Below are 23,719 nucleotides of genomic sequence, written 5' to 3' on the forward strand. Positions count from 1 at the left end.
TTGGATAAGATATAAAATACATTTCTAAGATATGTTTACCTCTATTTTTTAACATGGATACAGTATTTTTATGTAACCTGTCCATATTCCAGTTTTGTTAACTGACCCAACAATGCCTTTTATAGCATTGCCCCCACCTCTGTTCCAGTCTAGGGGCAGTGTTACTTCTGGTTGTCATAAATCTTCAGAATCCTTTAATATGTCTTTAGACAATTTTCACAGACAGCACAATCTTTTTTATCTCTTACTCTCCTCTCAGTTTCTTAACCTTTCATGTTTACTTTGGGGATCTTGTCCTCACATGTCTTTCTTTAATGTTTACTTCTACCAGCCTAGTTCAGGACCACTGCCCACAAGTTGTGTTAGTCTGAGTCCCTTGGACAACAAGGAGATCAAACAAGTCAATGCTAGAGGAAATAAATACTGAATATTCGTTGGAAGGGATGATGCTGAAGCTGAAGCTCTAACACTTTGGCCACCTGATGGGAAGAGCTAACTTGCTGGAAAAGACCCCGATGTTGAGAAATGTTGAAGGCAAAAGGAGAAGGGGGCGGCAGAGGATGAAATGATTGGAAGGCATCACTGACTCAATGGACTTGAATTTGAGCAAATGCTGGGAAATAGTGAAGGACAGAGGAGCCTGGCGTGCCACAGTCCATTAGGGTTGCAAAGAGTCAGACACGACTGAGCAACTGAACTGATGGTGTTGCTAAGAGTCGGATATGACTTAGCAACAGGTCAACAGCAACAACTGAGTTGTTATTACTTATCTTTCCCCCCTCATACCACAGTGTGGTTTTCAGGAAGCAGCTTGGAGCAGAAAGGGAAGAGGAGCTGTATGGAGTGGGGAAGAAGACTGAAGGGCAGGGGGAGAGGGAGATGGAGCTGGGGACCAAAGGAGTCTCAAAAGCCGACTCCACTGGGGCGCAGAATGGCAAGGCGCAGCCTGCAGAGCTGAGCCAGAGCAAAGAGAGTCTCCTGCACCATCGCATCAGCGATACAGGCTGGTGTTCAAGACAGGGAGTCATCCTAGAAAGAGCCAGCTATATTAGGCAGAATGAAAAGTCAGAACTAAAATAATCTAGCATGAGACAGAAGACCAATCCTAGACACTGAGCTAATTGGCAACCAAGAAAGAGCCACGGGATGACACAGCATGAACACATGAGTCTGGCGCGTCTGCCGGGGCTTCCATATGCCGCTTCTTGGAGCCTCAGTTGTGAATTCCACTTGATGAGTAAGACAGGAAGGCTCTGAACTGTTGTAAACTTCCCGTGTCACCCAGGGATGGTTCAGATGTGTGGATTGCAGGGAGCCAGCCTGTGGGGGACGTCAGGGAGGAGTTGTAGAATTCAGAGCAGAGACTATGCCTTCTCATCTTCCCTGAAAACAATGATGGCATCGTAATCCTCATGATGGTACACCTCTCTCCCTAACCGTGAAGTGCTCCTGGTATTCCAACAGATGAATTCTAAAAGCCTTAACCAATATTCTGGGATCCCATACTTTCTGCCTGCAGTAGACACTTTTCTCCAAACTCAAGTCAGAGTCTTCACTGTTCTTTAATTCTTCATCCTTATGCCTTAGCTCAGACTCTTTCTTCAGCATCACAAGGCTTTTCTCCATCTCCTCTTCTTGAAATTCTATCTGTATACCAAGTGCCAACTCAAAACTTATTTCTTCACTGTGCCTTTCCTTCTTCACAGAGCCAGCCTGAGGTTCATGCTATCTTTATAGCATTTGTCACAAATCTGTTGCAAATGTCTTTGTGTCATCTGGTTTCATATATCCATTGTGTAATAAGTATCAATCATCTAGCACATTCTTCCTGATCTCTGATTTACTTGGTTTTAATTTTATTCCTTTTATTATCTCCTATAGCACCTACAACTTCACCAGTGATATAATAAGCAATGAGAAAATGTAATGAATAGAGATGTGAATGGTTGAAAGAGAGCATGAATAATGTGAAAATGAAAAAGAAGGGTGATAATTAGAAAAAAACAAGAGATGAGGCAATCCCATGAATTGTAGCATTAGATTCAAAATGAACTTTTATACATCAAAATAGTTTTCAGGGGGGAAAAAACAAGAAAATGAAATTTAATAAAAGTAAAATTCACACACATATTCTCAAGGAAGAAAAATAATAAGCTCAGCTTCTGTGAAATCACCATTTATTTGTGACTGTGAGAGAAAGAAGTGACCCGTATAACAGAATCACACAGAGGGTTGGAAACCAGGAAACAGTGCCATCCATAAATATAAAATGTGTCTGGAGAAAATATTTGGGAATATGACTAATACACTCGAAGTCTTAATGGGAGAAGACAAAGAACCCAGCATTTTCTGGAAGTCTACAATGTGCTAGACACAATAGAGTTTTTAGAAAGATGACAGGGTGATATATTTATCATTTGTTCTTCAGAGTAGCTCTATGAAGTAGACATTATTTGCAGATAAGGAATTTGAGAGTTAGAGATAAAAATAATGACCTCAAAAGTGTATAGCTGGGGGGGATTAAGACATGGATTTAGCTTCAGATCTTCATTAGTCCTAAATCCATGCTCCTTCTGGTTCAACACATAGAGAATTTCCAGTATTCAGTAGCTCAATTCAAATTTCAGTATCTTTAGTTCCTTTCCATCATTTACCTCTCGAAACCAGTCACTGAGTCATCTTTTCTTTCTCCTGAAAATATCCCCATTTGTATTTTCTTTTTTCTAAACTCATGGCCATAACCAAGGTCAGCCTCTATCCTTTTTCCTGCAGACTAATGAACCAACATTCCTTCAAATCCACTTTGCCTCATTTCAATGTATTCTCCATGTGACAACCAGGATAACCTGGTGGAAATGAATGCCTGATCACATGACTCCCTTGTTGAACTATTTCAATGGCTTCTCATTATTCTTGGATGAAAGTTGGAAATCTTTAATGAGACCTCTTTGTTGTTGTTCAGTTGCTAAATCATGTCTGACTCCTTGCAACCCCATGGACTGCAGCACACTAGGCTCCCCTGTCCTTCACTATCTCCTGGAGTTTGCTCAAATTCATGTCCATTGAGTTGGTGATACTGTCTAACCATCTCATCCTCTGCCACCCCCTTTCTCCTTTTGCTTTCAATCTTTCCCAGCATCAGGGTCTTTTCCAATGAGTCAGCTCTTCCCATCAGGTGACCAAAGTATTGGAGTTTCAGTATCAATCCTTCCAGTGAATACTCAGGGTTGATTTCCTTTAGGATTGACTGATTTGATCTCCTTGCAGTCCAAGGGACTCTCAAGAGTCTTCTCCAGTACCACAATTCGAAAGCATTATTCTTCAGTGCTCAGCCTTTTAGATTTCCGTAAATTTCACCATTAGTTGCCTTTTTTTTCTTTCATGACACTCTCTGCTTTATTTTCCACTATACACCAGCTGTCTTTTCCCCCCTCTTATTTCCTCTTTTACTCCAGAGCTTTTGCTGTTGTCTCTTGCTGGAAGTGGGCTTCTTCATCATCTCACTTCTCTTAGCTGTTATTTTCACTTGTCTTTCAGTTCTCAGTTTAAGAGCCATTCCCCAGGGACCCTTTGACCACCAGCTCTCAGATGAATCCCCTTACTATGTGTTTCTGCAACACTTTGCACTTCTCCATTTATTTTATCACTTTGGTTTTTACTCATATAAAACTTTAAGAGGAGGTTATGGCTGAATCAATCTCCTGTTGCATTTCCAGAGTCTAGGATGATATCTAGTGAATGACAAAGTCTCAGTTACTCTATGGTGACTGATGTGATGATCAATTAAAGATCAAAAAATAAGCATTAAAAAGGAAGCTACTCAAATGTACATTCTACTTCTCAGTATCCTTTGAATGCTGTTTTATTGTCAGTGAACTCATTCTTAGGGGCTGTAGTCAAATCCTTATAAACTTGACTGGGTATGTGGAGAGTGGTAGACCAGATGGTTCTGGTGCCTCTGTTTCAGCCTGAGTCACCCTGAGGTTCTGGTGAGGTTCTAGGACTCCACGCATAAGGAAAACCCACTCCGGGCCCTTTGTCATAAGGACATGGGTATCACTTTAACACTGCAGATATGAAGTTTTTAGGAACATCTGAGTTTTTCATATATTTAAATTTGATAATGAATTCCACAAATATTTATTATTTAAATAATAAGCTCAAATATTGTGCAAAGCATTGAATAAATAACTGGTGAGGAAGATAAGCAAGGTTACTTTTCTCAGAAAGCTTAGCATTTTCTGCTTTAGTTCACTCAGACCCAGGTGTAATCAGAAGATATTCATTCATGCATTGATTGGATGGACATTTATAATGTAACTCTGCTCTTGGGGAGTTCAGATTTACATTCATGAAACTATTAGAGGTCAATCATAATAGCTGTGTGCTATAAAATGTAACTAATGGGCTACAATAATCTCAAAAAAGAATGTCATTATCCATCTCATCATACCCACAGTAAAACCTAATTGGAGTATAAAATCGATTGGAATTGTCTTTATCCATGAAAGAGAGGTTAAAATTCATTAATTATAATTTATATGCATTTAACAAATAATTTTTGCTTTGTTTTAATGGTTTAGGTACATGTCACTGTGGCAGGTGTAAATGTGATAATTCAGATGGAAATGGACTTGTTTATGGTAAATTTTGTGAGTGTGATGACAGAGAATGCATAGATGATGAAACAGAAGAAATATGTGGAGGTATGTATATTAACTTTGCAAAAAATAATGTAAGTACTTGATTTTGTCACCTGCTTCATTGAACTTTTATCTCTGTGAGTTTATGCACTGAGTTTACTCATTTAAGCTGAACCTATGTTTATTTGGAAAGTACTTCATGTAAGGAAATTTAGACTAAGGCATTCAGAGCAGATTCATAGACCTTTGTTGTTGTTCAGTCACATAGTTGTGTCTGACTCTTGGCAACCCCATGGACTGCAGCACGCCAGGCTTCCCTGACCTTCAGGGAGCAAACTCTCCCGGAGTTTGCTCAAACTCACGTCCATTGGTTCGGTGATGCCATCCAACCATCTCATTGTCTGTTGTCCCCTTCTCCTCCTGCCTTCAATCTTTCCCAGCATCAGGGTCTTTTCCAGTGGAAAATTGTTTATAATTTTTATCTTGCAACCATTTTATTGAAGGATTATTTACAGTGTTGTGTTAGTTTCAAGTGTGCAGCATAGTGATTCAAATAGTATATTTGTGCACATATATATTCATTTTCAGATTCTTTTCCATTATAGGTTATTATAAGATATTGGATATAGTTCCCTGTCTTATGCAGTAGGCCCTCGTTTTTTATTTTATATAGAGTAGTGTATATCTGTTAATCCTAAACTCCGAATTTATCCCTGGTATCCCCTTTGGTAACCATGTCTGTTTTCTATGTCTGTGCATCTCTTTCTGTTTTGTAAGTAAATTCATTTGTATCATTTTTTTAGATCCCACATACAAGTGATATTATGTGATATTTACAGTAGACTAGTAGTTTTTTGAGTTTTTCTCTTTAATTTTTTATTAATTTTTTTAATTGAAGTATAATTGCTTTACAGAATTTTGTTGTTGTTTTCTAGTGCTTTTTAAATGCAGAATCAGATTGTTCCCAGAGAAGAGCCAGATCATTATGGCAACAGGCCAATTGCATGGTTCTCAAGTAGTCCTAGTTGGCCTCCGTCTTCTTTGCTCAGCTTTTACTCGGCCTCTTTTCTCCCACTCTCTCCATTGCATGTTTTAATTTCATTTTCTGTCCCATTTTGAACCATAACCCTGTAAATACTCTCATGTGCTACTGGGGACATTGAAGACCAATTGGATTATTAGCCTAGAATCTATCCCTCCCCGCACACTTAGATAACTTTTTTCATGATTGTTTCTATGGACCACCATTACTTAATCCATTTTTCTGTTGTACCGATTATTGCAGACTTGCCAATGTCAAGAGCTGCAATGAGTAATTTGTATTCATTAGATAATTTACCAGGATCTGGAATGACTTGCCCAGGTTAAATGGAATTTAAGCTCCTGTCTGTCTCATGCATGGCTTCCCTGATGGCTTAGTGGGTAAAGAACCTGCCTCAATGCGGGATACGCAGGTTTGATTCCTGGGTTGGGAAGATCCTCTGGAGCAGAAAATGGCAACCCACTCCAGTATTCTTGCCTGAAAAATCCCATAGACAGAGGAGCCTGGAAGGCTACAGCCCAAAAGGTTGCAAAGAGTTGGACACGACTGAGTGACTATGCACGCATGCACGTACTGTCTGACACCAGAGACTGTGCTATTGATTACTCCCCACAGAGACCTGCCCTGGAGTTTGGAGCTCCATGAGGAAAGCCCTTCTTACCACTTGTACTATATTAATAGCTCCCTTCTCTTCTGCTTCCCTCTCTGCAACTCTCTGCCCAGGGTTTTGATCATGACTGGCACAGGGGAGCAAAGTAAACAGCAGTGAGAATCACTTCAGTTTGGGAGCACTCTTCTTTGCTGTTATGAAACATTTTAACCTGCTTACCTCTGACCTAATCTCTCTATCCATAAGTAATTAATTCTTTCACTGACATCTGAAGAGACTCTGTCCACGGAATCCTATCCTGCATACCAAATGGGTGATTTCAGAGGAGTATTTTCCCTGAAAGGATCAGGAGCCAGTGGGGTGGGGAGGAACCAGAAGGCCATAAAGTGTCACTAAGCTGTCCCTTGGTTTACAAAACAAATTGAGGCTTCAATTCCTGTGGTCATCCAGATGCTCTTATTTTAGGTCAGCTCAGATCTCTGTCTGTGGTGTCCTTGCTGTACCACCAACCAGGATAAAACAAACAAAGAGAAGAACCTTCATTTTTTCCACCCAGTGACCTAAGCTCGATGCTGCTCTGACAGTTCTGCTAAAGGGCTTGTTCCAAAATGATTAGAAATTAGATAAAGCTACCCACACATGTGGTGTGTTTGTCTTCCTGATATTTTATTTGCAGTTATCACAGATCAAAACGGAGGAAGGGAACATGTGCGGAGCCAGTGTTTTCTGATGCACACCACCAAAGCAAAGTCTATTTGCGTGTGTAAATATAAACACTGACCTGGAAAGAACAGGAAATGTTTAACGCTCAACCTTTCCACTCATTATTTCTGTTGGTTTGAGGCTAAAGCAATTTCATGGTGCAAACTCTCTGACCACAGACAACCAACACTGCCATAAAATCCTCTGGCGATGACATTGAGTAGGAGTCTGGATTTTACCATGTGTCATTCACATGAAAACAGTCTGTTAAGAGGTGATTCTACTGCCCAATAGGGAAGCAATTCAAAAAGAGATTTTCTTGCTACATCAGTTTGCACAAAGCAAAGAATGATATTCATTGTCTGGACTGTGTATTGTCCTAAGGCTTATATTTTATCTCAGTTATCCAGCTATGTCTTATTACAGTATTTTCACTTGAATTATGAAGATATCTGCTTAATTTTGCCTATCTGCATATGGTAAAGCTTTACATGATTTATTCTAATAATCCTGTTCATCTCTATCTCAATGATTTTTTAGTATAACCTTATCAGTACTGAATTTTATAAATGTACAAAGAATTTGGGTGTGAGGAATGAAGATTTATGATCAGTTGTTAATCTCATGGTAAGCTTTACATGAGATTAACAAACTGCTGCATGTTACATAAATTTCTTACAATGACAGAGGAGATAAATTTTGAAGATTTCTGAAATTATACTATTTTAAGTATAATCTACTTAAAGGAAATTCTACTTTAAGAAGTTAATCAAGTCTTAAAAAAAACACTGACTCCCAGGAAAAGCTTTTAGTAAACAGTTGTCTTGTTTTCTTCCAGTATAACCCTCAGGTTCCTGAGGTTTGTGATATAACACTGGCTTGTGATATTTTTGTGTGCATACATGTAGAGATAGTTTTAAGTTCATGAATAAAATATATAGCTTTTATATTTTACTACTGATGAAATCATTTGATAGTCTTTATGTCAGCTTAAGTGAAAAAGTTAAAATTTGCTGTAGAAATGATCCTTGTCTATTAGCTTGTGTGCTTAGTCGCTCACTCGTGTCCCACTCTTTGCGACCTCATGGACTGTAGCCTGCCAGGCCCCTCTGTCTATGGGATTCTCCAGGCAAGAATACTGGAGTGGGTATCCATTCCCTTCTCCAGGGAATCTTCCTAACCCAGGAATCAAACCCTGGTCTCCTGCATTGCAGCCGGCTTCTTTACCATCTGAGCCGCCAGGGAAGCCTCATCTGCAGCTTAAGAAGAGGTTTTATGTAGATACTTCAGTTGTAGCTCATTTAGACAGAAAGCATGACATTATACATTGGGTCCTTGTCTCTTTCTCTGTATTTCACTCTAGCACTTTCTCTTCATCTCTGACTCTCTCTGTCTCTCTGATATATATCTGTATGAAGGAAGCCTCATCTGAGAGGCAAAAATAGCATGAGACCAGCATATTTTATTGTATTTTTCCCTTCGAATGTGCATGTTCCAGGCCCTACTGAAACTCCTGCTGTTGGCCAGAAATGCCATAGTGTTTAGAAAGAAAGATAACCTTGCTCTTAGTTTCCCATGGACTTTATGGGATGATGGCTGATGGAGAAGAGAGAGGCAAGAGCAAAGACTTTAGCCATAGACTGATAAAGCATAAATTCCTGTAAGCAGAAAGAATAGACTAAAAAACCTTTTGGTAAACCTTTTGGTGTTGTTTTTCATCATAGGTGCAAGAACGCACGTTCATGGTTGTTGTCATAATTACAGAAAAAAAAAGAGGATATTAGAGGAGGTTTGGGGCAAAAAAGACTTGTCATCTTTTGGGAATTTGTAGGGCTGCTGGACATGGGCACAGAAAGTGATGAGGTGACATCATTACAGATTGGATGGACATAAGTATGAACAAGCAGAGTAACAGTTTATGGAGGGGTGGGAACTGCAATGGTGTGGGGGCAGCTGGACACAAAACAATGGGCTGCGCTTACCTAGCACTTGTATCCTCTTGACAGATAGGAAGGGGATTGGACTTTAATACCAAGGGTCCATGCTATTTTATTTGTAGTTAGTAGTTTAAGTAGCTACTAAAAGTTGATTCAGCTGAAACCCTCTGCCACGTGGTAAAACACAATAGCTTGTTGGATACTGTTGAATGAAAAGATGAAATATTTCCTCTGGTTGAAGAAATGGCTCAGTCATCAATAGTGTGCACCCAAAGAAGTATGCACCATTGGTTTCTCATGGTTGATTTCAAATAACTCAAGAAATGCTCTCAGAGTGAATGCTTATATACATTTGAGTTTGATGTACACATTTGTGATCGGAGGCCTGGTAGACTTTCTCTGTCTTTCATGCAGTTTCTCGAACATTTTGTCATTTTCATCAGCCATCTGGCTAGGACAAATCCGAGGACACCTTGACTTGCTTTCTGTGTGTGATGATGTAGATATGGGCACACCTATGATGTTTTGGTGGCAGACTACATAATTTGATTATTTTAAGCAAGAACCGTGGAGCGGGTTGATTATTTCCAAAGGCAGACGTGATCACCAAGAGGTAGAAAGTTAATTCTGCTTTTGAAAGTTGCTTTTTTTCCTCACTGTATAAAATTCATTTTGGGTAAAGGCCACGGAAAGTGTTACTGTGGAAACTGTTACTGCCAGGCTGGTTGGCATGGAGATAAATGCGAATTCCAGTGTGACATCACCCCCTGGGAGAGCAAGCGAAGATGCACATCTCCAGATGGCAAAGTCTGCAGTAACAGAGGTGTGTCTTTCATACTCATTACTACATAATTGGGGAAAAAACAAAGCTCTTAATTATTACCCCACCTTTTCTGTGTATTTCCTTCCATGTGGAAGTCATCTTTTATAGGGTTTGACTTTGATGTAAATCAACATTTCCTATGCCAACAAGCGTCCCTTTCTTATTTTTTTACTGGGCAGAAGGCAGAAAGATAAGAAAGTTGCTGTCATACTTTCAGCTTCACCGAACAAATAGTTAACTCAGGGACTGTAATTTCTTTGGCAGCCCTCCAGAAATGACATGGTAGAGCAAAAAGGCGATTCTTGTAGATACTTCTGTTAAATGTCTCTTGACTCACAGAACCAGCTACAACATGAACATCTAATTATTCAGAGAGCATTCCAGAAAAAACTTGTCTTATCTTAATTGAGTCAATCAAAGGCTTGGTTACAATACCGAATTGATATGGAGTCATTTAACTTTGATACACAATAATAAAAATGTGATAGTGAATAAAATATAGCCATGTGAAATTGAGATTGACCTTAGGCAGGAATTTAAAAAATATATTAGTATTGCTATCATGTAATTTAAAGTGAGTTAACTAAGTGTTGATATCAAATCGACTAGTATTAAACGCTTGGAAGAAAATTCTTGAAAATACATGTTCTTTTTCCCTTTGTCAGCTGTCCTGGTAGATAAATAGCCATGTTGGACTTTTCTGACTACTTGAAGTTAGCAGTAAGTGGTCAGTTTCCTTCTATAAAAAAGTTAAAATCTAGAAAGCTGGAAAATTATTTTTTTGCATTTCTGTAAACGAATGATACATTTTAATAGGTAATGCTTACATGGAAAGCCTTAACACACCACCAGTTTTATCTTTTCAAAGGCTGACACAGAAAAGTAGAATATGCCCACTTTCTGTACATAGAGAAAGGAAAGCAAAAGGCCTGAACTTGGGACAAAAATTATAAAGAAAAGGCCTCTCTTTAATTTATGCAGAGTAGGTCTGATTATTTATCATACTAGCTCACTTATATTTTCATTTATTATATAAGCTATGCAGGAACCATTGCTTCATGAATGCCTTGTTGATGGATATTTAGATCACTAATGGTTTTTCAGTGACATGATACCACCATATTTAATGTTCCTATACATGTATTTTTCAGTTCTTTTCCTTTTCTTTACAAAATACCTTAATTGAAGTGAGCTGTCTTATAGGTAACATACATCTAAAGAGTCTATATTGTGAAACTGCCATCCAGAAAGTTGTACATTTTATACTCTGTCCCTGCACCAACTCTTAATCCTAAAACAATCTTTTTTATTTCTGTCTATCTGATGTCTGAAATAATTCTAACTCACTGTTGTTTAAAGTTCTCTTAACCCTTAATCATTATAGGTTGAGTGGTGAGCATTTTTACATACATCTATCATCATTATTTCTCTCTACAAAACTTCCAATTAGTGTCCTTTGTCTATTTTTCTGTAGGCATATTTGTCCTTAGATAATTCATTCATAAGAATGGCTTATGTTTGTGAAAGTAGCTTTGTCTTTTAAATACGTATGACTACTTGTTTCAGCTGTTTTTATCGTTTAGTTCATTTTTGGTGTCTTGCCCCCAGCCAGAATTTTAGATTTTTATGTCATTAATTCTTTTATTTTTTCTTTAAATAATTTTGCTTTGAAGATTTTGAATAAAGATGAATTTTATTTTATATTTTGTGGTTTTGTATCCTTAAATCTTTAGTCTAGTTGGAATTGACTTTGATGGGAGAGGTAAGAAAGGGGTTTAACTTTGTTCCTTTCACAAATAATCAGCTGGTTGCCCTAAAGATGATTATTAATATTTCACACAAAGTTAATATGGTTTACAACTTAACACCTCTCTATACACATCTCCAAAAAGCCAGAGTTCTATCTGTCCGCCTATACCAGTGTCCTCTATAACCTGGGCTTGTCTGATCCAGCCATGTCTGCTTCTTAGTCTCCCTAGATATGCTCCTTCTGCTCCAGTGGGTCAGGTTTACTTAGGATCCCATGTCCGTCCCCACCTTCCTTTGCTCATTCTTGCTTTCTTGACCTCTCTTGAATTGTTCTACCTCCAAACCTCCTAAAACATTTCCCCTTCTCGCTTCTTATCCAGACCATCTACCTTAATTACTTCTGCTCACATTGATTTCCACTTTCCCAACTCTTAGAGTATTTATGTCCTAGTTTACAAAACATTAGTGCTTCACATGCTAGTTTTTTTTATTAGCTTTTTTTTTGGTCAAATAAATTGTAAGCCTCTTGAGAGCAAGGGTGACATTTTATGTTAATTGTGTTGGTGTTGTCTTTGAGTCCTACCAGCACGATGCTCCTGATACATCCTGCAATCCCACAGAAGTGTCCGCATGGATAATAACTTTTGTTTATGAAGGATCTCTACTGTCCACTCTGGATGGTGTTTTCCTCTATAGAATATGTTTCCTGAACACGTATATTTTCCAAATATAAAGTGAACAACAGAAGAAAGAACAATGTGTAAGATGCTTTCTTTCATGATTTTTCTTCATTCGACCCATACAAAATTATTTTTCCCCTCTAGGGATTTGTGTGTGTGGTGAATGTTCCTGCCACGATGTGGACCCCACTGGAGACTGGGGGGATATTCATGGGGACACCTGTGAGTGTGACGAGAGGGACTGCCGAGCTGTCTATGACAGATATTCTGATGACTTCTGTTCTGGTAAGTGCTTTCCTAATGCCTGTTTTTATTTTTTTATGATTATTCTTTTTAAAAAAGATTTATTTCTTTCTTTTATTTGACTGTGTTGGGTCTTAGCTGTGGCATGTAGGATCCAGTTCCCTGACTGGGGATCAAACCTGGGCCCCCAGCACTGGGAACTCGGAGTGTTCGCCACTGGACCAGCAGGGAGGTCCCTAATTCCTGTTTTTAAATAAGAAAATGTTCCTTTCCTTCTTTTCAAGATTTATTCTGCTTCTCCCAGAAACCGTGAAAGAACTGAATGTGCCTTCTGAAGAATTTGAGACCCATAGGACTCCTAATATCAACCTGAAAAACCTTTAGAGAATTCGCCACATTGGGCAAAGATTTGAGATGAAAACACACCCACTCTCTGAAAAGCAGTCTAGTCTTTCACCAAAAAGAACTATTACCTCCGCGTATCTAATACTCAGCAGTGAGAACACAAAGCTAGCAGACCTGACCTCGAACAGAAGAGGTACCATTAAGGCAACTGCTATTAACACGGTGCAAAACTAAAGACAATATGGTTCTCATAGGTAGTTTGTTGCATTGCTTCTTTGGTATAATTTATATACTAAAAGTTGTTCTGCATTAAGTCTACAATTGAATATTAATTAGTGGATTCAAAAATTCTATTATGGACCAGCTACTATTTGCCAGCATCTGTGCTGCATCTGGGTCACTGGTTCCAGCAATAAAGAAGACAAACATAATCCTTGACACGGAGCCTGTAATCTAAATGCAAGGGGCTTCCTTGGTAGCTCAGCTGGTAAAGAATCCACCTGCAATGCAGGAGACCCTGGTTCCATTCCTGGATTGGGAAGATCCCCTGGAGGAGGGACAGGCTACCCAAACCAGTATTCTTGGGCTTCCCTGGTCACTCAGTCTGTAAAGAATCTGCCTGCAATGCAGGAGACCTGAGTTTGATCCCTGGGTTGGGAAGATCCCCTGTTGAAGGTCATGGCAACCCGCTCCAGTATTCTTGCCTGGAGAATCCCCACAGACAGAGGAGCCTGGCGGGCTCCAGTCCATGGGGTCGCAAAGGGTCGGACGTGACTGAGTGACTAAGCACACACAATCTAAATGAAAAGAAAAAAAAAAAAAAAAAAAAAGCACCCTACCAGAATTTCTAATAGTGCAAAGGAAAACAATAAGCAGTCAGATTTATCTTAAAAAATGTCACTTAGCAAAAACGGAGTAATAGATTTTATTTACATGGGACAATCCAGGAGGCCTAGACACATCTTCATGCTTGATTGCTTGGTTGGTATAAGGAAATAGATAGGGAACTCTTTCTCCAGAAAGTTTGCCAGCAAAGGCAGATAAAAGAGCTGCCCTATTTATTTATGATGATGCAACTGCAAAGATTCCTCTGGCCTGGCCAAGGGGAGCTGGCCGCTGTAGCTTCCCCTGCAGAAGATTCGCCCTGTTCTCATGATCCTCCGGGCTTGGGAGAATTTCCTGAATGGATTCACAGAGGTGATGGGGTCGTAGGCTGTGATTTAAACAATAAGACATCAGGCTGTGATGGTGATTTTATTATTCCTTTATTAAGTGAGCTGAATGTGGCCAGTTCTCCACAGTCTGCCTCCCACACCTAACATGAGAAATTTAAGCAAGAAGAAACTCATTAACCGAGATCCTGCACTGAGAGACACCTGTCAAGTTCGTTCACACACCTCATTTCATTTTATGTTCGCGCTAACTCAGACAGAGATACATTATTATCTACGTGTAAGAGGGAACGTTCAAAGAAATTAGCGACTTGACAAAGTTCACACCGCCCTTAAGTGTCGCCTGAAAACAACTTTAGCTGAAGTGCTCTTGTCATTTAATCTCCAAATGATGCACAGAAGATGCTTCAATTTTACTTTATTTCAGTAAAGAAGAGATGTCCTTTGGGTGCTCAAAATTCTTATAAAACTAAGCTTCTCTGAACATTGTTTTGATCTGGGGTGGGCATCAATCTCTGGAGTGTTTCTTCATGCTTATGAAATCTTTAGAATTCTATATACAATGCTTGGTAAATTACTAGTCTTCACAATTTTCCCAATTGCCCAGAGTTGCACCATGAGAAGGGAGCCATTCAATTGACTCTTGAGTGTGGTGGTACCTTAGTGATATGAGATAGAAGTACCCCAAGGATGTGGATATTCTCTAGTGCTTTATGCCAGGCTGGAGTGTAATAAGACTTAGATAAAATGAAGCTTTATTTGTAGCTCCCATTCCAGCCACCCCGAACGTGTTGAGCTTATTTAAGTCAAAGAGAAATCTCCCATTGGATTATAGTTGGCTCGTTTAACTGACCTTCTCATTTTATTTATTCATTCCCACTCTTTCCATTCATCTATTCAATAATGCACTTAAATGTAAATATTTTGTGCCTGATCTATGATGGGTACAGGAGATGTGATACAAATTTTAAAATATGATGCCTGCTTCCAAATAAATAAGTTGTATTTATTTCTACTTTCACTGCTAAAGTGTATTTGTCACTTCTTTCACTCCTGTTCATTGATACATGAATTCATCCATATGCAAATATGACTCACATACCCACAAAGATACACACACATATACATGCCTCACACACATATACATGCCTCAAAGAGGATACTCTAGACGAATTTTGAGTGTGACTGAAACGACAAGGGCATGACCAGCCATCCTGAAGTATATCAGCTGCTCTGGTATTCCAGTTCTATGAACTGCTCCCCTGAACTGGCTTTCTGTTTCTGAAATAACTCCTTTCTTCCTGATGACTGCTTTAGTCTGATCCATTTTGCCAAATTCCCAAACAGGAAAATATACGCTGCAGTGTGACTTTCCACTTTTTCAGCTTGTTCCTGCCTAGCAAAATGATGAAAATATAAGGTTAGTCCTGGCCTAGAGTTCCCTTAGTTTGGAAAGTAGACTCATTTGGTAGAACCATGTTATGGGAGGAAATTTGTCTTTGTGGATTACCAAAGAGTTAAGGGAAGAAATGCAAGGAAATGGTTACATACATTTAGTTTATGTTGTCTTGAAAGGGAAAAATAATATATCAAGTGGATTTTTTAAAAAAATGACAAGTGCTAGTTAGATCGAATTCATTTCCCCAACTTTTTCTCTCTGTGGTTTTCATACTTCTTTGTGAAAAGCAACTTGTAAAAATCAGATTCCAATTCAAGAGCATTTTTTTATCATTTTCAAGGAGAGATATAGCCTCTGTGGAAGGAGAGCATTCCGGAATGGATGGAACTACATATGTCCTGGGTTGATGTTTCTGAGGTTATATAGCTTAACACAAAAGAGTGCAATGATCACCAAACAAAAGAAAAAAGTTTTGGTGTCAGAAACCTCTTCTACACTTTCTTGAGAGCCTTTAAAGCTCAGTGTTTTGTTTTTTTAAGTAAGTTTTGCTGTTTTTTTTTAAAGAGAATATTTTTGGCTGTGCTGGGCCTTTGTTGCTGGGCGAGCTGAGCGGGGACGACTCACGCTTTGCGGAGAGTGGGCTTGTCGTCGCGACGTCTTCTCTTCTTACAGAGCGCGGGCTCTAGGGCGCGCAGACTTCAGTAGTTGTGGCGCATGGCCTCGGTGATTGCAGCTCTGGACTCGAGGATGCGTGGGCTCAGTAGTTGCGGTCCCCAGGCTCTGGAGCACAGCTTCAGTCGTTGTGGCGCTTGGGCTTGGTTGCTCCAGAGCTTATAGGTCTTCCTGGACCAGGGATCGAACACATGCCTCCTGCATTGGCAGGTGGATTCTTCACCACTGAGCCATTATGGAAGCCCCTAAAACTCAGCATTGCATGATGCTCTTTGATGCCTCTTGCTGCCAACTCCCCACCCTTGTGATGCAGTTCTGGCTGTGATCCTATTTACATGCCAACACTAGACACTGTCATTCTTCACATGTCATGAATGTGTGTGTGTGTCTAAGGAGTGTTCATAGGTCTTTGAAAGCAGTTCTCTAATGTACGTTCCATGTATTTAATATCTGCAATAAAACAATAACATTCTGTATCTTTCATCTCTATTTTGTTGATTCTCTTGTCTACAGACTTTAAAAGAATCTTTGTTAGAATCAATGAAATGAACTCCTGAAGGACAAACATATATGTGTATATGTACACACCTAGGTTTGACACGCTAGCATTGAAACATGATGTTTCAGGTCAGGGTGGTAGAATTCACTTCTTTTAGTTCTCTCATTTTAAAGATAAAGTGAGATGAAGCCTGGAAAGATGAACCAGTGACTCATTTAGATGGAGGACATGGATCTCCTAACTTCTTCACTTTTGCCTTTTTCTCTATATGTTTACAAAAGACCCTGATATAGTATGTTATGACAGTCTAAAGGATTTTCATAAGTAGATCTTATCATTTCTAAACTTATGAATCAAAAACAAGCATTTTCATCATTTTCATTTTATCACTATAAAACTGAGAAACTAGTAACCTCAGAAGAGAAATTGCAATTTCAAGTTTTGATTTCCTGTCTTTTCTGAAAAGCTAAATACCTGCTTCAGAATCTGGTATTGATACCTTGCATTTCTAACTAATTTCCTAAACCCACTGATGAAATACCGTGAAGAATTTTAATAGAAAAAGGTACAGTTTCATTTAGAGTGGAATCCATAACTTATTTTCAGCTGCATGTGACTTTAAGTTATTGAAGAATATAAAATATAATTTTTACAACTGCGAAAGCATAGTTTTGTTTATGTTTTCGCTCATCAAGTTAATCTCTGGTCAACATTTAGATTAGCAATACCACTGTCAATACTATTTTTCACCATGCTAGACTAGAGTTACATTTAAGCCTTTTCTGTATTACTTTTTTTTTTCCCTTTATTTATTTATTTATTTTTTCAGTGGGTTTTGTCATACATTGATATGAATCAGCTATAGATTTACACGTATTCCCCCTCCCACCTCCCTCTCCACCCGATTCCTCTGGGTCTTCCCAGTGCACCAGGCCCGAGCACTTGCCTCATGCATCCCACCTGGGCTGGTGATCTGTTTCACCATAGATAATATACATGCTGTTCTTTTGAAACATCCCACCCTCACCTTCTCCCACAGAGTTCAAAAGTCTGTTCTGTACTTCTGTGTCTCTTTTTCTGTTTTGCATATAGGGTTGTCGTTACCATCTGTATTACTTTTCTGTATTACTTTTACATTTGCTTCTTCTGTGATCTTCATTGGGGTATTGGATTCAGGTATACCTACTTTTTTCCCCCAAACAATGAAACCTTCAAAAACATTCTGTATGCCACTATTTCATCATTTAAACTGGTTGCTGTATATCCACTGACTCTCAGGAATTACTTTCACTGTGAATGTTTTACTGAAGTCATTCATTTTTTTCATAACCCTTCTTTCCCCAGCTTGAACTTGTTCAGTGGATGTTGGCTTCTGGTGGCAAAGTGTAGAAGGCACAGTCGTGGATGATTTGAGGAGGCACGGGGGCTATCCTGAACTAGGCGGTGTTCTCCCGCTTTGATCCTTTCCTATTTAGAGGCCAGACCTTTCAGCCCAGGCCAGTCGAAGCAATGACAGTATCCCATCAGTTCTTTCCAGTGTGGACACAATCGACCGCAGCTGTTTCTGAGAGTGCCTTTTGCTCAGATGAGGCAGGGGCTGGGGTCCAAGGCTGAGGCCAAGACCCAGAAGCTTAAGGATCATCACACATATGGTGAAAGTGAGGGCACATTTTATATCTTCTTCCTGTTTTTGTTTGGAGTTGGTGATGCCTAGAGGTGACGCATAAACTCAGAGTAGTAATCCTTGAGAAGGTCCGTGATGCTGCATTAAATGCTCAGGAAATAGAGGTGAAGACCTTACGGGCCACGTTTCCCCTAGAGCTTGTAGAAGTGCACAGAAATAGGAGAGGGACAGAAAAGTGAAGCCGCATAATATTAGGGGGAAAAGCACAGAGAATAAGGACTAAGCGAGGTAAGCAGAACAAAAAGAGAAGAGAGTGAATATGAGGGCAACAAGGGGAAAGGCTTGCAGAGATTTCTTCTAGGTCTAGTGCATCTGTACATCTTTTGAACATTTGTTAAAGCACCCACAATTAATCTGACTTCTTAAGGTACTAACTAGACCAGATTTTAATTTCAAGAATCTCTATTAATAGTGTCTGACCATCTTCACGAATTTGTTTTATGCCACTGCAATGTTTTTTTTAATTTTGACATGTGAATGAACCTCAGACAGAAAGTAATGCCTATTCTTTTTTAAAAAATGGTTACTTATTTTAAATTATTTATTATTAATTGATTGGTTAATTTATCATTTATTTGAATTCACTGGGTCTTATTTGCGATGCATAGGATCTTCACGGTGGCGTGCTGTAGGATATTTAGTTGCAACATGCGGGATCTAGTTCCCTGACCAGGAATCCAACCTGGGCCACTGCGTTGGGAGCGTGGAGGCCTAGCCACTGGACCACCAGGGACGTCCCTGGAATGGCTGCTCTTACACCAACTATAGAACTTCAGAATATCCTCCCGCCAGTCGCCATCTTCCTCCACACAGGCTCTGACTGTATTCCACGTGCCAAGGGATCAGGACTCTCACTGCCTGTGAATGCCAAGCACCTGCAGCAGTAGGTGGCCTTCTCCTGCGTACTTAGGAATTCCCTGGCCTCCTCACCTACTGGATGCTTTATTCTAACTTCCACAACTATTTTAAACTTTCAAGAGGAAAGCTTTTTCCCCCCTCTTTCAATCTAACTGTATTTTTTCAGTTTTATTGTTGAAGTGTCAGCTCGTCTTCCACAAATGGCAGCATGTTCTGTACTTTGTCCAGCATCCTCCTGGCACATTCAAGTACCCTACAAATGATGCCGCTTGTCTACCAGAATTTCAAAGTCACCGGCTCTCAGAGAACAGCAGAATTGATTGTACTTTAAATGTTAAAGATTTTGTTTTAAAAGCTGTTTTTTATCTATGCATTGACAATACAGCTCTGTGCAAATTTTGCTCTAAAAATTATATGAGGACAGGGAAGATGGGGAGGAACTTTGTAAGCTAGGATAAATGGCCAGAAGCTAGGCAACCCAATAACCTCAGAGATATAAGTGCTAATAAGTTAAATTTTTATAATAAAAATTCTTATGTTTGAAGGTCTAAATGATCATAGTCACATGTCATATGTATGTATCTATTAGTAATCAAAAAATTTTCCTTTAAAATTATGAGCTCTAAGACAAAGTGTTAATATCAACAGCAATTTGTTCCATAGATTCTGTTACATAGTAGGTGCTCAATAAACTTGTTGAATGGAATTTAGTGTAAATGAGAGATTTGGGTTCCATGGCCCCTAATAGCTCATCTTACTTTGACGTATGATTTTATGATTTATTCCATGAAGAAGCCAGTTTATAATGAAAAGCTTCCTGATAGACGGATGCTTCAAACTTGACAGATGGACATCTGCCCACAGACCTCATGAGACACTGATAAAACAGGCCAGTCTTCACTGAAGGCCAGTTTTCATACTCTGTGATATATATTAATATTAATGGACATGAGTTTGAGTAAGCACTGGGAGTTGGTGATGGACAGGGAAGCCTGGCGTGCTGCAGTCCATGGGGTCACAAAGAGTTGGACACAACTGAGTGACTGAACTAAACTGAATGCGAAATACAAAATAGCATGGATTTTTCATCCATTAGCAACATACTTGATTTACTTAAGGAAAGTATGATTCCACTTCCTTTAAAATCCTTCGTGCATTTTTGGAGAAATTATTGAAATCTACTTTACTTTGCATTTGTAATAATGAGTTTCAGAACAGTTATCAAGAGTTAGAAAAACTCAGCTAAAAAAAAAAAACTCAGCTAAGTTATTCATTCCTTTCTGTTTCTACTTGGTTAGATGTGTGGGCTCAAATGAATAAAAATAACAATAGTTCATTTTTATGTAGCATTTTAAGATACATTATATACTTCGTGATAAATGTGGATAGATAATGCAGTTTAAAATGAAGAACCTAAGTGTCAAAAAGGCTGTCATTTGACCAGCTGTATTCTGTAGGGAGTAGGGTGAGGATTTGAACCTACTTATATGATTGGTAACCTGGTCAATTTTCTGCTACACCATATCACCACTTATCACAGTTTTTTGCAGGTTCTGTGTCCATGTGTAAAGAAATTAATTTCTTTCCTGACCTCTTTTGTGTGTATGAAATTAGTCTTCAAGGGTTGTGGGTAATAAAAAGGTCATGAAAATAAAGTCTGGGAGACTCCAGGAGCTGAGACCCTGTTTCAAAAACAAATCGCTTTCCGTTTCCTGTGGCTCCCCTCCATGTGAATTAATCGCCAGATCCATTAAACCCTCCATTTGGGCCCCAGCAGGCTAATTCAATCTCATGCGCTTGGATTTTGATAGATTGAAGTTGATAGCCCTCCGAACCTGTGTGTCTGATCTGGAGTTGCTGCTTTTCTTTACCCTTCATGATCAATCAATATAGCTCGGGTATTTAAGAACATTGCTGGAAAATGGACTTTTGCCTTAATGTTTTCTGTGGTGCTGATGGGAATCCTGACTTCTTTGTGACACTCACTGTTTGGAAACGAATTCTGACTTTAGTATATTTTTCTCATATACATGTGTATGTGTGTATATATAACACATTTTTACATACACTAGTATACATGTATACTCTTACTCTCATTGTGAAGGTCACGGGCAGTGTAACTGTGGAAGATGTGACTGCAAAGTAGGCTGGTTTGGGAAGAAGTGTGAACACCCACGTTCCTGCCCACTGTCAGCGGAGGAGAGCATCAGAAAGTGCCAAGGAAGTGCCACTCTGCCCTGCTCGGGAAGGGGTAAGTGAGGGTCTCAGGCCTTGCCACCCACCACCTCTAATCCTGCGAGTCGAGTGAATTCCGCTCACACATATCATTTAAAAAGTAGCTGAGATTCCTGAATGCGGAAAATTTTGCCTTTTCAGAATAATGACTCCAGTATCCATGAGTGAAAATGTGGAGAACTATAATCTATCTCTCTCTTTCTTCCTCTCTGTCACACACACACACACACACACTCAGTCTACTTTAGCTTTGAGATTTGTTCAATTTCCATCTAGTTCAATGCTGCATTAAAAGAAGAAAAAAAAAGTTTGGATGTTTGCTCAGAGCTTTATCAATATAACCATCTAATTGTCCACTGACATTTGTGAAACTTAATAACATCCTATTGAATTGTACTGTTGGCTTTTGAGGAAGCATCATATAAACAGACCTCTTGGAATAAGCTTTCCTCTTCTTGGATGGCATGTAGCCTCAGGTGTGTTCTTCATACCAGATCAGTACACATTGGAGGAGAAGGAAGGATTCATCTAGGGGAAAGCTGGTTTCATTGTTTTTGATTTATCAAAATAAGAAATACAATTTCACCTCTCATGCGAAAATGGCAAAGTTAATGTGAAATATGCTTTCAGAAGAACTGGTAATTGAAGTTATTACAAATTTTATTCATGAAAGAGGAAAAGGACAATGATTTCCCTTCCGTGAATGTTAGATCAGAACCACCACAATATTGTAATTAGCCTCCAATTAAATAAATTTAAAAAATTAATTTTATGTTGCAGGGCTGTATTTTTTTTGAAAAATGAATTTTTGAGATAGAATTCAAATGTCATAAAATTTACACTTATGTCAAAGTGTACAACTTAGAGGGTTGTTTTTTTTACTGTATTCATAGAATTCTCTGACCTTCACCACTGACTTGTTCCAGAACATTTTCATCACCACAAAAAGAAACTTGGTACCCCTTCCCAGTCACTCTCCCGTTTTCTCTCCACTCAGCCCCTGGAAATCATTAATCTTCTTCCTGTCTCTGTACTTTTGCCTGATCTGGATATCGCATCTGAACATGAGATGTATTCTTCTGCTTCTGACTTTTCTCACTTAATGTTTTCAGCATTATAATGTGTCACTACCTCATTTTATGGCTGCATAATATTCATCTGTATGGATATACCACATTTGTTCATCCACTCATCTGTCAGTCAACATTTGACTTGTTTATACTTTCAGGCCATCGTGAATACTGTTCTATGAATATTTATATACAGGTTTTGTGCAGAAAATTTTTGTGTTTTTTGTGGTTTTCATTACTCTTGGACATCTGCCCATGAGTGGAATTGCTGTGTCATATGGAGTTCTATGTTTAGGTTCTTGACGTACCGTAACACTGGCTTTAAAGTTACTATACTATTTTAGTTTTCCTTCAGAAGTGTATGAAGGTTCCAATTTCTCCACATTCCCACCATTATTTATTATCATATGTCATCTTTTCTCTACTATTATTTTTTTGACGGGTAGGTAGAAAACCCTCCCAAGTCTCCAAGATTATTTGTAACATACTATTTTCCTATACTCTGATATTTATCCCTAATGATTATAAGAAAGAGGATAAAACATGGGTGGAAGGAGTGTTTAATTTCAGGAACATTTCTGACTTGCCCCATCCTTCACTAATAACCCCAGACGGGAACCACTGTTATACCAGCATTAGTAAAATATGGTGATTCTAGTGCTTCAGCAAGCTTATTATGCTCTTAAAATAACAAAGACTAAAAAAATCAGTGTTTCTTGGACTACTGTTATTTATTTATTGCTAAGAATAGCAAGCTATATAATAGAAAAATAAGAAAAGCATATAAAATATCTTAAACATAGAAAATGACTTTAAGTGTGTGTAGATATGTCTGTGTTATTTATATATATCTGCCAAGGTTTTCCATTTGTCTTGAATTTTTATATGATGTTAGTGCAAGAGAATCATTTATGGACTTCACGTATCAATGTCTAATAAACTCTGACAAACATATTTGTCCCCTGCCTTTCTGAAGAGTCCTTATTTAGTTCCTATTTTTCAGGACTAGCATATACTTAAAGTTTATTATACCAAAAAGGTGTTAATATGTAGAGAATTACATTTTTTTTTTTTTGTAATTTATTCAAGCCTTTTGATGCTCTTTACTGATTGTAAGCTTCTCAAGTTTCTTCTAGTTTCCTCACAGAGATATTGATGAGTGAAGTGGTTTTCCAGGGAACTGTAACAAAATGTAAGAATTTTGAGAATGAAGACCAAGGATGTTGACAGGCAGGCCAGCGCTCGGACCAGTGGTCAGAGACTTTGTTTTTCATAGGGCTACATCTGCAAACTCATGGGCACTGGAGGTTTTAAAGCAAATGGCCAAGATGGAAACTTCCAAAGGATTAGTTTTGC

General features: G+C 38.8%; 1 protein-coding gene across 2 annotated transcripts in view; it reads left to right on the forward strand.

Moving 5' to 3' along the window:
• ITGBL1 (integrin subunit beta like 1) overlaps positions 1–23,719 on the forward strand; it is a 211,905-nt gene that overhangs the window by 95,456 nt on the left and 92,730 nt on the right. For both annotated transcript variants that reach the window (XM_043891530.1, XM_043891531.1), the window contains 4 exons: positions 4,584–4,706; positions 9,617–9,757; positions 12,331–12,471; positions 21,163–21,309. In XM_043891530.1, the coding sequence (XP_043747465.1) occupies positions 4,584–4,706; positions 9,617–9,757; positions 12,331–12,471; positions 21,163–21,309 (552 nt within the window). The remainder of the gene's footprint in view (positions 1–4,583; positions 4,707–9,616; positions 9,758–12,330; positions 12,472–21,162; positions 21,310–23,719) is intronic.

This window comes from Cervus elaphus, chromosome 30 (assembly GCF_910594005.1).
Source record: "Cervus elaphus chromosome 30, mCerEla1.1, whole genome shotgun sequence".
Lineage (NCBI taxonomy): Eukaryota > Metazoa > Chordata > Mammalia > Artiodactyla > Cervidae > Cervus > Cervus elaphus.